Here is a 16904-nt window from a genome sequence, read left to right as displayed (position 1 = left end):
AGGAGAGCAGCAGTGTTTCATTTGACTTGCACAGCAGAAGGGAGGAGGTGGCACTGCTGTCCTGACAGAGGAGGAATGGAGTGGCTAAGGGTGAGCAGTTTGTTTGTCACAGACTCACAGCCAGCCAGTGTGCTATTGTGTTGAGCTGAAGCACGTCATGTGAGAACATTAAGAGTAAACTGTCGAGTGCTGTACGATCATTCCAAATCAGGGGTGGGGTGGGGTAGGGGGCGCATCCTCACAAGTTTGCCTCAGGCAGCAAAAAGTCTAGAACCGGCTGTGGTCTTAAGTGGAAGCGGAGTTATGCTTCAGACTCTGAACTCCAGCAGAGAGAGGGAGTCACAGATTTGGTGTTGGCAGCATCATGTTGTTCCCCAGAATGTCTAACTGCACAGAAGAGAGAGAGAGCTACTGATAATGTGTTACTTCTGCTTCTCGAGGGGCCACAAGCAGAAGTCGCAGAGAGGAAGTAGCTTTATATTTAGCTTCAGAAAATTCTTCTGCTTTTCCCACTGCACCAGCCAGAGAAGTTGCTGACAAAGTTTGTGGTGTCCTAAAAGTTTAAGCCCGCCCCCCACCGCGCCTCCACTATGTACTTCCTCCATACTAGAGGGCAGAGCGCTCCTTATTCTCCTCGGACAGATCAACAAATAAAGTGAAGCCCCGGACATAAACTCTGGGGCCATGTTACTAAATGCTAGTACACACATCCAATTTTCATAGGCCAATTTTACCACTTGCATGTACAGCAAAGTCTTCGGTATCCGGCAGAAGTGGATACATGTGCTTGCCCTTTGCTTGAGCAAAAAGTAATCAGAGTGTCCAGTGTCTTCTGAACTTCCTGTTGCTCATAGCGGTTTTCCAAGGTCCTCCCTGCATATCAGTCACTCGTAAAATTTTGATCAACACGGAATCAATTTTTGCTTCCGAGCATGGAGGCATGACATTGTTTAGATCGATTAGTGAAGGATAATCGTATAGGATCTCTATTGCAGTGTGTGGGCCGCTAGTCAATCGACTTTCACAACACATGCGTTCATTTAGAGATCTGAGATTTTTCAACCCCAAAAAACATAAATTGCAGAGTGCGGCAGTCTACGGTGGGCGACGTGTGCATTAAAACGTACATTAAATGCCACAAGTGTGGTGGAAAAGACTAATCAGCAGTGAAATGGAACGGTATTTGACTTCCCTTAAAGGGAATGTCCGAGCTTGAAAATAAAATGACATCTACTTACCCCCGGGGCCTCCTCCAGCTATGCCCCTCGCCGCAGCTCTGCTCTCAGCCGCTGGCTCCCGTTCCCCAACAGTGCAGAGGCCGACCTCGTCCACTGCACCTGCGCAGTACACTCCACACCATGTGCATGTGATTGACAGCGGCTCTCGCGCAGCCACAGTAGAGGACAACCTGACAAGGTCGGCCTCGTCAGGATCGCTATTGCAGTGTGTGGGCCACTAGTCAATCAACTTTCCATCAATCACACTGTTGTTGATTGCCCGAAAAAGTTGATTGCTTAATCGCAGGAAAGTCGATTAATGTATGGACTCCTTTCGTCATCTCCAGCCGGGATATCATTCAGCAATCCTGGAGCGGACTGATCATAACTCCTCTGCTCTTAAAGGTGCCCATGCATTGGCAGATGGGGCAGCAGATTCGATCATCAGATAGATCCCTCTGTAGGGATCTATTGCTGCCACACACTGTACACAGATTTCCATTAGATATTCAGCTTGTAATGTGGACCCCCTGAGGTGGAGTATGCAGTGTAGTTTTGGCTCACCTGCCTGCCGGTGTGCCTCCTCTTCCACATCATCACCAACACCTACCATAAAGCCGCCTAAATCACGTGGCTCCGACGGAAAAATGTAGGGGGCGGAGTTTGGACAACCAGTTTGGGCCACCTGGCACCTGCCTCCCCTCTCCCGCCCGCATTCCTGGCACACACACTCCCTTCCTCATTCACGCATCCCCGTCCTCATTCGACTGGTGGAACTTGCTGCCCTTCCCTACACCATAAGCAGGTGAGGTGTCGATATGTATTCCTCTTATCGAAGCATGCTTGTAAAACCCCATCACTGGCGAGAGATCACCATGGCCAGTCAGAGGGGAAGCTTTGTCATGTAACCAATCAGGTAGGGGTGCTGGCACCGGACCGGCCAATCACAGCCATCTGCTGCTCCTTTTGCTAACTGATGCCGATGGTCTTGTGGGAAGGACCACAGCACCGGCATTGGGCCAATCACTGCACTAAATCACTGCACTCAATTAGAAGCAGTGACATGTGATAGGTTCTCATAGAGCCTTCCGGGTTTCTATCTGCGTCCCCTCGTTTCACCACGGGCCCCCATTCAAATCTCCCACCGTCTGTGGCCGGTTTTGGGCCTCCTCTGAAGTACGCGGGACTCGGAAGATGAGCAGCTCCGTATTACGCTCACACGTGCGCGGTACGGAGCTGCTCCACTTCAGAAGTACTCAGAGACCCAAGTATTCCGTGGCCTTCCGAGGAGACCTAAACACCTCTTCAACATTAGAGTAGGAGGCTGGAATGGGGGGCCCGGCAGTGGAACGAGGGGATGCAGAGAGCAACGGTAAGGCTAAGGGATCAAGAGCCTTCCCTCCTCTTAGGTCAGAGCCGGATCACCCACCAGGCAGCCTAGGCAGGTGCTTGGGGCCTAGTGGGTGTCAAAGGACCCACCTGCCATCTTCTCTGACCTCTCTCCACTTCAGCTTACCACAAGGATCACAAGGGGGCCCCAAATTTACTACCTTGCCTAGGGCCCCATTACATCTCAATCCATCTCTGTCTTAGGGGAGTATCTAACTTTTTTGTTTTACAAGGTTACAGTTATCCTTTAAAGGACAACTGTAGTGAGAAGAATATGGAGGCTGCCATATTTATTTCCTTTTAAAGGAATACTGTAGGGGGGTAGGGGGAAAAAAAAAAGAGTTGAACTTACCCGGGGCTTCTAAAGGTCCCCCGCAGACATCCTGTGCCCGCGCAGCCACTCACCGGTGCTCCGGTTCCCCGCCATCGGTTCCTTTCCTTTAATGTCGCAAACCACTGCGCCTGCACAGCCGAGTCCTCGCGCCTGCTGACGACACCGGGAGCGGCTGCGCCTGCACAGTATGCTTCCATTGATGTCAGCGGGAGCGAGGACGCGGCCGCGCAGCCACAGTGGTTTGCGACATTAAAATTGCAAATTCAAAAAAAGAACCGGCGGCGGGGATTGGAGCATCGGTGAGTGGCTGCGGTGTACAGGACGTTTCCGGGGGACCATTAGAAGCCTCAGGTAAGTTTAACTCTTTTCCCCTTACTCTACTCCTTTAAACAATACCTGTTGCCTGGCAACCCTGCTGATTTATTTGGCTTCAGCATTGTCTAAATCACACCAGAAACAAGCATGCAGCTAATCTTGTCAGATCTGACAATGTCAGAAACACCTGATCTGCTGCATGCTTGTTCAGGATCTATGGCTAAAAGCATTAGAGGCAGAGGATCAGCAGGGCTGCCAGCCAACTGGTATTGCTTAGAAGGAAATAAATATGGCAGCCTCCATATCCCTCTCGCTACAGTTGTCCTTTAAGACCACGCCTCCTCCAGAGTAAACCCCCTCATTTGCTGGTGTACAACTTTTATGGAGGGGTTCTACAGCCGAGGAAGGCTGGTCTAATCTATCTTAAAGGACCACTATCGCGATAAAAGTAGGCAGTTAAAATCTGACAGGTTTTGGGCTAGTCCATCTTCTTATGGGGGATTCTCAGGGTTTTGTTTTCCACAGCATTTCCTAAACAGCAGTTGCAAAGTCTAACTGACAAAATGGTGTGGAAGTGAGTAGGGAGGCTGGCTGGCAACTTACTATTTTGGCAGTTGAACTGCTGTTCGGGAAATGCTGTTGAAAACAAAGAAAACCCTGAGAATCACCCATGAGGAGATGGACTAGCCCAAAACCTGACGGTTCAGTCAGGTTTTAACTGCCTACTTTTTTCGCGATAGGGGTCCTTTTAAACAACGTACAGAGACGCCCTTTGCATTTCATCTGAGAAGAAGGATGAGTCGGAACTCTGCCAGGAAACTCTCATCATGACACAAGTGCCTGTAGTGACAGATCTGATGGGGACATTATTAACCTTTTCACCCACAGAGAACCTCCCTAATATTTCCCATGTGTCACGCTCTATGGCGTGCACAGGAAGTGGATTTCTGGAAGGAGGAAAGCAGGGGTGGGGGGTTTTCTATATTTTTTGTTTTGTTTCATATTCCATTAGTGAGGCTTCATTTCTTGAGACAGACGTCAGCTGCATATAAGCCCATGGTAAGGCCCATTCACATCACCAAACAAAGCGCTAGCATTTTGCGCGAGTGATTTTACCGCAATTAGCGCGGTAAAAATCACTGGACACTTCCGCCTTTTCAGAACGATCGCGGTCAGCGCTTTATTAGCACTCTACCGCGATCACTCCAGAATCGCCGCAAAACTGCGCAGGTAATGAGTTTGCGATTGGCGCTAATCGCAAAACACCCGCGATCAGTGCCAATCGTTGCAGTGAGAACACTGCCATAGAGTAACAAAGCACTAGCGCTTTAAAATGCGTTAGCGATTAGCGGGAATCGCCCGCTAATCACTTAGGTGCGAATGAGCAATCCTGAAGCCAAAATAAACGTATGGAATAATGAATTGTAGGTGTAGTTCAGCCAATGGTGCCCATACATGGGACAATAAAAAACGTTTATGTTTTCCTGTTTATTAGACTAAAACGATCAAATTGAATGAAAGTCAAAAATAATATTTTGTTCCGATCAAGAAAAACGAACGCTTTTCCCATTTTTTCAATAAAATCCGATAGGACATGTTAGAAAAACCTTTATGTTCATCAAATGTTTGTGTACGGTACCTCGAAAACAACTATGCGATTTTTTTCCGATCTAACGGAATAATCAAACGAAATTATCTAATCGAAAAAAATAAAAAATGGTACCATGTATGGGCACCATATGAAATAGAACATTACAAGCAAATAGTACATTAACCACTTGCCGACCGCGCACTCATAACGCGCGTCGGCAAAGTGGCAGCTGCAGGACCAGCGACGCAGATCTGCGTCGCCGGCTGCAGGCTAATTAATCAGGAAACAGCCGCTCGCGCGAGCGGCTGTTTCCTGTCAATTCACGGCGGGGGGCTCCGTGAATAGCCTGCGGGCCGCCGATTGCAGCTCGCAGGCTAAATGTAAACACAAGCGGAAATAATCCGCTTTGTTTACATTTGTACAACGCTGCTAACAGTAGCAGCGTTGTACCAGATCAGCGATCCCCGGCCAATCAGTGGGATCGCTGTCACATGTCAGGCAGGAGCCTGTTAGAGGCTGCACAGGACAGATCCGTTCCTTTGCAGCTTCCGATCTCCGGGGAAGGGAGGGAGGAGAGGGAGAATCCTGCGGTGGAGGGGGCTTTGAGGTGCCCCCCCCCGCCAGCCACACGCAGACAGGAGCGATCAGAACCCCCCCAGCACATCATCCCCATAGTGGTGAAAAAAGGGGGGCGATCTGGTCGCTCTGCCTGGTGTTTGATCTGTGCTGGGGGCTGCAGAGCCCACCCAGCACAGATCATCGAAATCAACGCTGGTCCTTAAGGGGGGGTAAAGGCTGGGTCATCAAGTGGTTAAAAGCAAAGAAAATCTGAAGACATAACAAAAGTTGTTTAGGTGAGACCTTTAATGACTATCTGTACAAGATTTCTCTGCAAGGTTTCGAAATTTTAAGTTCCTTCCTCAGGCATGTTTCAAAACTGGATCAGAACCATAAAGATTCTGAAACATGCCTGAAGAAGTAACGTAACTGGTTGGCGCTCCATGCGAATTGGCGTGGACGCGGTGGCAGCCCTAGGACCGTTCAACGCCAATTGGCGTGAAGTTCTGGGGCGGGGTTTTGCAGGAGATCGCCGCTAGGAGACTGTTAGACGGCGAAACCGCTGTCTATTTACATTGTACAGTGCTGCGATCTACGGGAGAGCTGTACTGGGGACAGCCGTGTGACATGGCTGTCCCCCTGGGAGACACAGAAGCGATCGGTGTGATTGGCTGGCGGGGGGAGGGAGGGCTGGGTATTAAAAAAAAAAAAGAAAAATAGCAATTTTTTATTAAAAAACAAACAAATAAATAAATAAACATGGCGGCAGGGATCAGACCCCACCAACAGAAAGGTCTGTGGGTGGGCAGAACAGGGGGGGGGGGGAAATCACTTGTGTGCTGAGTTGTACGGCCCGGCACCGAGGCCTTAAAGCTGCAGTGGCTTAATTGTAAAAAATAGCATGGTCACTAGGGGGGTGTAAGCCTACGGTCCTCAAGGGGTTAAAGTTTCGAAAGCTTGCAGAGAAATCTTGTACAGTTAGTCATTAAAGGTCTCACCTAAACAACTTTTATGTTATGTCTTCGGATTCTCTCCATGACTAACACCGGCCCGCACGCAACAAGCAAAGAAAAGAGTCTCATATTGTTTCCAATACAGGAAGAGTTAAAAACTTCAGTTGTTATATATTCTCTGAACTATTCAACCCAACTTGGTTGATAACAGTCCTGTTTTCTGAAGCAACAGGAGTGAGAGGCAGTTTGAGATAAAGTTTTACTGCATGAAAGTTCAAAGGGTCATTATTTCTGCTTTCTTTCATTGTTTAAAAGACAGAGTGTGGTTTGTAAATTGTAAATATAACAGTATGATTACAATGTATATAAAAAAAAAAAAAAGTAGGGTTTGGTTTAACTATAGTCAATATTTTACTATCGGGATCCAGCAGTATAATATCAGTACATGTAGTGATATTCTACTAGTGGCAATCCTCTGTGCCCTTTTTCTATGTATCTCCTCTGCTCATACACACTGTATTCAGACAAACAGTCGGTAAATGTACAATGGATTTATTATAGCTAGTATACAGATATAATACAAGCGAATATATATCCTCTTTAGGAAATCTGCACTGAAAATGTGTTGGGCAGAGCAAGACGCTGTGTATGGTGCCATCTAGTGGTCACCGGGGGGAGTTACAACTTTTTGTTTTATTTAAGCTCTCGGGACACTTGAATCAGCAGTTTTAGTTCTTCAATTAATTTTTGTTCAAGGACTTTTGTAAAGTTTTGAAACTAAAAACGAAGTTTTTTTGGGTTAGAATCTCTCAATCAGTCTATCAATTTTAGTTACCGTTAGTGAGGACCTGTCTTCTAAGCAAAGAAGTCCCAGAAACCTTAGCTTTCCTCTTCACATTCCAGTCCCTTGTGGCCTCTCTCATTCACCTCCTCTAAACGTTCTGCAACATTCCTTGTTCTTTTTTTCATGTCAAATATTTTCACAGTTTGCTTTTGCTGGATATAGCTGCAGGGGGGGCGGTGCAGGACTTGAGTAGGTAGACATGTCTCTCCTTGACCAGACGGTGGCCATATTGTTTTCTGGAGAATGGATGATCCCTCAGAGACCGGGAAGCCATTAGAGCGTGGATGGTTTAAAGCAAACCTGTCACAATGCAGTGCAGCAAAACAAATAATACTCATACAGGGCAGAACCTTTCAGTGGATATGGTAATTTCTATTCAAATCCTGTGGGTCTATCCAAGACAGCGCTATGTCTTTTGGATTGGACCATCCTCTTGTGGATAGTGCCACCAAATCCACCACAAAACCCCATAATTCCATAGCCTATAGTGGTCACTGAGGTGCTGGCATTGGGCTGTTAAATGTCTGAGGTGGGGCTTAGTAATGGAAGGGGTGGGGCTGTTCAGAAAAATTGAAAGGACAACTATTGCCAAAAATTGTAAACTGTACCTGTTGCGAAAAAAAGAAGCCCCAAGGTAAAGGAAAGACTCTGGATAATCCCCCTCTTCCTGGGCATTTCAGCACTAGGACCCCCCTGAAATTTTGCCGGCAAAGCACTTGATGACGTAGCTTGGTTGCACTGTGCAGGCAGCTTACATCTGAATGCTAGTACGAATCCGAACGTTCCCATCCTCATACGGAAGTGCGGACGCGAGATTTGGGGGTCACAGCACTGAAATGACAACGTGGAGGAACCAGAGGCTTTCCTCTACCGAGGCAAATATCTCAATTTTTTCCTTAAATAACTCACAGGTTCGCTTTAAAATACATACATACATATAAAATGTCGATGTCTCCCAGAGTAACGTGCACTAGAAATTACTTTTTTTTCCTGTGTCACTGTCCCTTACAGTATGTAGAGAAAATCTGACAGGTTTTGGACTAGTCCATCTCCTCATTTCTCCTAATCTGGAAGAAATGTATTTTATATGTACAGTATGTAATTTAAATTTTTTTTTTCTCGATAGTGGTACTTTAAAGAGAGCCCAAGGTGGGTTTAAAAAAAAAAAAAAAAAAGAAGAAGTAGGCTACCTAATCCGTGGGGCTGAGCGGATTAGGTAGCCACAAAAAACGCCACTCCCATGGGCCGCACTGGCCCACTTTCACTTTTGTGACTTCTGGGTCCCAACGCTGCACTAAGAGACTGTGTGTCACTCATAGCGTGCAGGGAGGCGGGGGAGCAGCAGGGGGCGTGGCGAGGGGGAGAGAGCTGCCCAATGGCAGCTCAGGAACCCCTGCAGGAACATCTCTGGTGGGTGTTTTAAACAGGGAATTCCTCTCCCCTGTGTTTACTGCCGAGTTAGCAACAAATCTTGTCGCTAAACTTGGGGGGCTATAGTGCGGAGGTGGGGGGCAGAGAGCGGCGGTTGGGGGCACAGAGCCATGTCATTAGGCAGAGAACATGCTTCTGTGTCCCATCTGCCCTCCGAAGCTCCACCTCTGGTTCTCTTTAAGTCCCCTTTTACACTAGCAGGCTAAACCGTTCCGTTACCCTATTTTGCCACAAGGGGCCGTAAAGAAATGAAAATCTATGGAGACTTTCACACTTATTGCGGTCCCTTGCGGTGCGTCAGACGTATCCGACCCGATGCAAGGGCAACATCGCGTTACCCCAAACACGCCACTTACAGTGCTTGGGGTAATGAAAGCCTATGGGCGACGCAGATAGTGTAAACAGCGGAGCATGGTGCGTCTCGGCGAGCATGCCCAGACCGAGGGGAATCCCAGTGATGTACTTCCTGCCCAGCATGGAGTACGTCACTGAGCAGGGGGGCGGGGCTATGAAAATAACTCTGTCACCGCACTCTCATTTTTGGAGTTGTGGTGGGATCCGGCAGAAGAATCGCATCCCCACCCAGGGGCGTATCTGGGTAATATAGAGCCTATGGCAAACATTGAAATTGCACCTTTCCCCCTCTAAAAACAGCATCCTTTCTCATGTACATGTGTTATGGTTACCTGTTTTTTTGTCTCAGGATATTGCTAAAGTTACTTTTTGGAAAATATGTTGTCTTATTTCCTCTCTGTCCTCTTTTCTATCACTAAGCCAAGTGAGCCCTACATACATAAATTAAGTAGCCAAGTTCCCCAGATAACAATTAATCTGATCTGAGGTCTGATTTTGAGGCATGGCGCCCCATGGTGCTGTGGCACCCATGGCACAAGCAATGCCTGCACCCCTCTAGATATGCCTCTGTCCCCACTGCAACGCAAAAATAGAAGAAAAAACGGCCTCCGGCTTTACTGAACGCACTAGAGTATTTCCAGAGGTACAAAACTGAAGATTATCATAGAACTGCATGGTGGCTTTTGGTCTCGAACAGATCATGTTTTTCAGTGTGACAGGTCCACTTTAAAATGGTATGTCCTGAAGTGATAACAAAGCACAGGACATCCACAGATTACTGGGGGTGAAGCTGGATCGCGGCTGTGAAAGGCTTGGAAGGAGGTTGAGAGGTTGAGAGCAGAGAATATATCGGTGGGATCCCGTTGTGGAGCTCAGTGCACTCTGGGTACCGGGTACAGCAGGCTCATATGCTCCGCCCCCTTGAAGGGTAACTTCTGGCTGGAGTAGTAGTGGACCACCTCCGGGATGCTGCCGAAAACACCGCTGGTCTGGTTCAAGGTAAACTTGTTGTCTTTGGTTTGTGCCACGATGATGTGAACACAGCCCTGGCTGGTCCTGCAAGAAGGAGAGAGGTTTTTTTAAGCAGTTTTTTATAGCACAAAGAGAAACTGAAAGATGAAGTCAGGCTTGCAACAGGCGTGGCCAGTCTGTGAACTGATAAAGGGGACTTTCTGGATCCACAGGAGGAGCATGAAAGGTCTGGATTAGCAGGACCAGTGTGATGATGGCATGATGGTATAAAGAGGAGTAAGTAGGAATTGTGCTGCAGCTGTAGAACTGTGTGCACTGGCCTCTCCCTCAATATCTATTCCATTTAAAGGGGCACTATGGCGAAAAATTGTAAAATTTAAAATATGTGCAAACATACAAATAAGAAGTACATTTTTTCCAGAGTAAAATGAGCCATAAATTACTTTTCTCCTATGTTGCTGTCACTTACAGTAGGTAGAAGAAATCTGACAGAAGCGACAGGTTTTGGGCTAGTCCATCTCTTCATCGGGGATTCTCAGGGATTTATTTATTTTCAAAAGCACTTAGTGAATGGCAGTTGCTCTGTCCAACTGCCAAAAATCTGTGTAGCGAGCAGGGAGGCTGGCCAGCATCATTGTTTAAATCCTTTTTACGGAATAATTTTATAAAGAATAAAGGCCATGCTGAGAATCCCCTTTGAAGAGATGGACCAGTCCAAAACTTGTCGCTTCTGTCAGATTTCTATTACCTACTGTAATTAACAGCAACATAGGAGAAAAGTAATTTATGACTCATTTTACTCCGGAAAAAATGTACTTCTTATTTGTTTATGTTTGCACATATTTTAAATTTTTTTGCCGTAGTGCCCCTTTAACTTGAAGCTATCAATCTTTCCTTCACAAACATGCTTATGTGAACAGACTTCAGCAGAGGCAGATCATCCACAAGGCGTTCCTGTGAAGTATTGCTACCGCTATACTTCACTTAACAATTAAAATTGCCATTGTAGTGACTGTTAGTGACGTATCGCGGCAGCGACCGCCTGCATTGAAAGTGATGTGCCTTGCTAAGCTTGCGTGTCCATCATGGCCTTGCTCAAAGCCTAACACAACTGACATCCTGCGAGGCATTTATACTCTAGGAATCCCTCTCTGAATAACCCTATTCGTGTAAGGCGATCTCTCGCGACTTAAAGGGACACTTAAGTCAAACAAAAAAAATGAGTTTGACTCACCTAGGGCTTCCAATAGCCCCCTGCAGCTGTCCGGTGCCCTCGTCGCCTCCCTCCGATCCTCCTGGCCCCACCGGCAGCCACTTCCTGTTTCGGTGACAGGAGCTGACAGGCTGACAGCTGACAGGCGAGTGATTCTTCGCGTTCCCAGACACATTAGCACCCTCTATGCTGCTATATGGTATATGATATATGCTATAGCAGCATAAATGGCGCTATTGTGGCCAGGAACGCGAAGAATCACTCGCGTCCCCAGCCTGTCAGCTCCTGTCACCGAAACATGAAGTGGCTGCCGGCGGAGCCAGGAGGATCGGAGGGAGACGGTGAGGGCACCAGAGAGCTGCGGGGGGCTATTGGAAGCCCCAGGTGAGTAAAACTCATTTTTTTGTTTGACTTAAGTGTCCCTTTAAAGAGACACTGAAGCGAGAATAAATCTCGCTTCAGAGTTTCTTTTCACACATGCCCCTGCTAAAACGCCGCTATCCCGCGGCTAAACGGGGGTCCCTTACCCCCCAAGTTTGCTGCTGTTGAGGCAGGGCTAACGGCTGCAGCCCTGCCTCTCAGCGCCGTCTATCAGCGGTGCATCGCCGCCTCTCCCCCGCCCCTCTCAGCGAAGGAAGACTGAGAGGGGCGGGGGAGAGGCGGAGATACGCACTGATAGACGCGCATGGAGGCAGGGCTGCGGCCATTAGCCCTGCCTCACCAGGAAGAGATCCCCGGGACTCCACGAGGGGATTTGGGAGGTAAGGGACCCCCGTATAGCCGCGGGATAGCGGCGTTTTAGCAGGGGCACACATGCACATGCACCTGCTGAATATAAGCTCTGAAGCGAGATTTATTCTCGCTTCAGAGTCTCTTTAAAACTCCTGTGTTGTGAGGTCATCAGCAGAGCAATTACATCAAGCTGTAATATATTTACCCACCAGCAGTGGCGTAGTAATAGGGGTTGCAGAGGTAGTGTAACCGCATCAGGTCCCTTGGGCCAGAGGGGCCCCATAGGGCCCTTCCTCAACCAAAGTATTAGCTGTTTATTGGTCCTGTGCTGGTAATGATCACTTCTATACAGTAGATTCTCTGAATAGTAGTAATCATTAACAAACTGTTCCCCATCCCTTTCTTGCACCTCTACTGTAATACTGTGGATGACCTTGGCAGGTTTTGTTGTGGCACATCAAGTGTTACGTATACAGTGCTTGGGGGGACGCACCGATGTAAAACTCACACCGGGGCCCATAGCTCCATAGCTACGCCACTCCCCACCAGGATCGCCCTGATGGTGTGTTTGGCATGGCAACAAGATTCCTGTAAAAACAGATATGAGTTAATCAAACTCCAATTTTTAGTCAAGGGTGGAGTCATTGGGTAAGGAGATATAAGTGTTAAAGCGGTATAAAACCCTGACATAATATTAAATAAAAACGTTTTCCTACTTTTTATATGCCATATGGTTATCATATTTGCATTTGTGCATAAGTATTATTATTCATTTAGAAATTACAAGTTCCCAAATGTACAGTTTTTTTTATTCATTATGTATTAAAGGCAGAAATGCTTTGAATGTCTTTCTGTGTCCAGGAGCTTCTGCACAGTCAGAGAATGTGTCACATTCCTCACTTGATACAATTAAAGGGACCCTGACCTCTGAAAATAATCGAAATTGGTACTTACCTGGGGCTTTCTGCAGCCCACCGTTGGTCGGAAGATCCCACGGCAGCGTCCTGACTCCTCTCCCAGTCTCTCCGCACAAATGGCTCCCGGCGACACCGGGCCTCTTCCTGGAAGATGACGTTAGTCGTCATCACGCCGGCCACCTCGCGTCATCATGGCGGCCGGCGTGGCTGTACTGCGCATGCGCAGTACAGTCCCGGGGCCTCCTCCACTTCCCTTTGAACGTCTTGGGGAGCCTGTGTCTTGGTGCCAGGGGGTCCCTAGAGGGAACCTGCAGCATGAGAGACTATCTAGCAATGGGATATCAACCGTTCTCACTGAAATCTCGAAAACGTCTGGGTCATAGATTTTCTCCACTATCCCTTAAACAGATATGAAACCCATAGTAGTCTCCGCCCAGCGGACTCCCACCATAAATTAATAATCTCCTCAGCATCACTTCAGCATGTAGTTACTCACTTTAGGGCGATGGAGTATTTGCTGTTCCCGGATTCGCTGTTCCTCAGTAAGTAGCTGGCCTCGCGACAAGACTGCAGTCTGTTTTCTGCTTCCGCCCGCGTCACCGACCCGTGATACCAGCTATGATCAGAGGTGGGGGGGGGGGGGGGGAGCAAGAGTCACATGAGAAACTTGACAACAATCCGTGGCAAAATTACTGACGTGTTTCATCCACTTCCTCCTCCCCTTCTCCCGTTTGCGTCAACTGTCTAGCCCCACCCACATGTTTAGAGGGTAAAATGAACAAAAATTGAGTTTCAATGGAAATAGACGGCCTTTCAAATTGCCCTAACCTAACTGCAGCTGCCAGACAGATACAGTGTAATTCACTGAAGCCTCAGAGGAGAGGCGCAACAGCACAGAAATCAGAAGATAATTAAAAATTAAGCCCATCCCACACAACACGACAAATAAAGAAGGATACATAGAGGCCCCGTTCATTAACCACTTCAGTACCAATGAAATCAGCTCCTGACTGGCTCACGAAGCTCTGCTGTCATACCGACAGCAGGGTGAGTGAGCTACGGAAGGGAGAGAGCGACGCGTTCCGACGAGAACGAGCAGCGTCGGTGAGGTGAAATCTACAACCTGCAAACAGGGCATAGATTTCAATCACCGCCGTTAAAGGACAACTACAGCAGAAAAAGTAAGTTAAAATCTAACAAAACTGTCAGGTTTTGGACTAGTCCATCTCCTCATGGGGCATTCTCTGGGTTTTCGTTGTATTCAAAAGCATTTCTTGAACGGCAGGTGCTAATTCTAACTATCGCTAGAAAGGCTGGCTGGTATCTTAATATTTTGGCAGTTAGACTTACCAATTGCCGATGAGGAAATGCTTTTCAAAAGAAAGAAAACCTTGAGAATCCCCCATGAAGAGATGGACTGTTGGTTCTGTCAGATTTTAACTGCTTACTTTTTTTGCTATAGAGGTCCTCTAAACCGAGAAGTTCCCCTTTTCACGGTTTGCATTTCATATAAGCAATCAGATTCCTAAAAATGTGTGTTTCCCTGAACGTGATTGGATATTTGATGCAAAAATATGTAAAGGGGAGATTTCTCTGTAATGAAGGAGGCTGACAGAATTATACAAACAATAAGGCCAGTTTTACACTTGTAGGCCTGGTGCACACCAAAAACCGCTAGCAGATCCGCAAAATGCTAGCAGATTTTGAAACGCTTTTTCTTATTTTTCTGCAGCGTTTCAGCTAGCGTTTTGCGGTTTTGTGTAGCGTTTTTGGTGTAGTAGATTTCATGTATTGTTACAGTAAAGCTGTTACTGAACAGCTACTGTAACAAAAAACGCCTGGCAAACCGCTCTGAAGTGCCGTTTTTCAGAGCGGTTTGCGTTTTTCCTATACTTAACATTGAGGCAGAAACGCATCCGCAATCCAAAATCTGCAGCAGCCCGGGAGTATGCGTTTCTGCAAAACGCATCCCGCTCTGGTGTGCACCAGCCCATTGAAATACATTACCCTAGCGGATCCGCACCCGCAAGCAGATCGCAAACCGCAGCGGAAACGCTCCGGTGTGCACTAGGCCGTAGTGTGCAAAAAAATCACAGTCATATGACACTGCGACAGAGTGCGCCAACATGGTCATATGCATGGCACCCCCCCCCCCTCTCAGCGTCGCCGCTTCCTGATTGACAGGAAGTGCTTCACTGGGAACCCAGGGATCCCCGTAGTCCCCGAAACTCACGCCAAACTGCAGCTATTAAGGGACTTCTGAGGCGAAATTAAAAATCTATTTATTTTTTACTCACCTGGGGTTTCTTCCAGCCCCAAGCAGCAGTCTCAGACCCTCGCCAAAGCCCCGGTCCTCCTCAGTGTCGCTGCTGGCTGCGCACAATGATGGTGACCTGCCGGCGGGGTCGGCTCTTCTGCGCCTGCGCGTCCACGTCATCTGGCGCATACTGCACCTGCGCAGTAGTTGTGCACAAGTGCAGTACGCGCCAGATGATGTGGTTGAACGGGCACGAGTGCCCACACAGGCGTAGAAGAGCTGACCCCGCCGGCGGGTCGCCATCACTGCGGGTGGCCAGCAGGGACATCCAAGAGGACTGGGGCTGAGACTTTTGCTCGGGCTGGAAGAAGCCCCAGGTAAGTAAAAAATAGATTTTAAATTTCGCCTCGGAAGTCCTTTAAGTAGGCTATAAGAAGTTTCTTATTATCATGCAGAACAGTTCCCACTGCTGGTTAGAACTGTATAAGAAGAAAAAACAGTCGGTAATGCTTTGATAAATCCTGCCCTCTCTCTCTATATCTGATGGGCAATACATGAACACCACACAGGGAATGCCGACCTCTGCTTCTCCAGCGGGACTGAGGGGTCCACCTTGTCCGTCTGCTCGCTCTGTGGCGGTTTCAGGACCTTTGCCGTCCAGCTCTTCTGACGTTGGTGCAGTCGCGTCGCTTCCTCCTTCACCTGGGAGCGCTCGCTGTTCTCAAATTGTACTGCACAGTGGAGAGAGGAAGGGGAGAGGGCTCTATATAAACATACAGTAAGCACTTTTCAGTACAAGAGTATAAGAGGGGGGGTTCCAAAAAGAAACTGGCCAAACAGGCAGCACCACTTATCAAGTTGCACAATATTTTAGCAACGGATACCTGTAACCACCGAAAAAAGAAGTTACATACCCACCTCAGGGAAGGCTCTGGATTGTCCATAGCCTTCTCTGGCCTCTCGGTCCACCGTTGAACCGTTGCAGCGTCCGGCTGTAATGTCAAAGAAGTCTTCAGATCTCCTCAGAAGGCTGTAGAAGTACTTGAAGACTCACGCATGCGCAGTACGGAGCCGCTTGTTTTTGGAAGAACTCAGGGACTTCCAAAGCTTTCCAAGGAGACACAAATACGCAGCCGGCGGGGGAAGGAGACGGCGGTGAGAGGATCACGGAGGCTTCCTCTCCTTAGGGGAGTATGTAACTTTTTTCTGGTGGCTACAGGTATCCTTTAGACACTATAGCAGAGCGGTGAATGCGCAGCAGGAGAGCCTGTTGCCGCATCACACAAATCCATCTTCATATGATCCTGCACCATGGTGCGGCGACAGGGTCATATGCATAGCGCTGCTCCCCAGCTAGTGATGTACTTCCTGCTGGGCAGGAAGGGTGTCGCTGGTATTCCTGTTGGTCCGCGCATGCGCTCCGCACCGTGCTCCACTGTTTCCACTGCCTGCGTTGCCCACTGTCGCCCATGTGCAGTAGGCATGTGGCAACTCACTGCGGACTTTGCAACGACACTCTGGCGAAACAAACACGTCTGTTGCATCACGACGCAATGCTTAAAGGACAACCGAGGTGACATGTGACATGGTGAGATAGACGTGTGCCTAGCACACAAATAACTATGCTATGTTCCTTTTTTTCTTTCTCTGCCTGAAAGAGTTAAACATCAGGTATGCAAGTGACAGTCAGGACTGGGTCAGACTATAGCATGACCCTCACCGATAAGGAATTACAGCCATAAAACACTTTCCTGGCAGTGCATGGCTTCTGAGAGCAGGAAAGAGATAAAAAGATCGTTCATAGATTTGAGCTCTGGCCTACTTCAA

At 48.0% G+C, this 16904-nt stretch overlaps 1 protein-coding gene across 1 annotated transcript in view; it reads right to left on the bottom strand.

The window, feature by feature from the left end:
- Window positions 1-6893: 6893 nt before the first annotated feature.
- Window positions 6894-16904, bottom strand: part of SHE (Src homology 2 domain containing E) — a 54732-nt gene continuing 44721 nt past the window's right edge. The window contains exons 4-6 of the mRNA XM_068252325.1: window positions 15658-15808; window positions 13317-13436; window positions 6894-10042 (exon numbers count right to left, since the gene is read on the bottom strand). Of these exons, the coding sequence (XP_068108426.1) occupies window positions 9859-10042; window positions 13317-13436; window positions 15658-15808 (455 nt within the window). The 3' untranslated portion in view covers window positions 6894-9858. The remainder of the gene's footprint in view (window positions 10043-13316; window positions 13437-15657; window positions 15809-16904) is intronic.

This window comes from Hyperolius riggenbachi, chromosome 9, assembly GCF_040937935.1.
Source record: "Hyperolius riggenbachi isolate aHypRig1 chromosome 9, aHypRig1.pri, whole genome shotgun sequence".
NCBI lineage: Eukaryota > Metazoa > Chordata > Amphibia > Anura > Hyperoliidae > Hyperolius > Hyperolius riggenbachi.
This window is presented reverse-complemented; position numbering and strand designations above follow the sequence as displayed.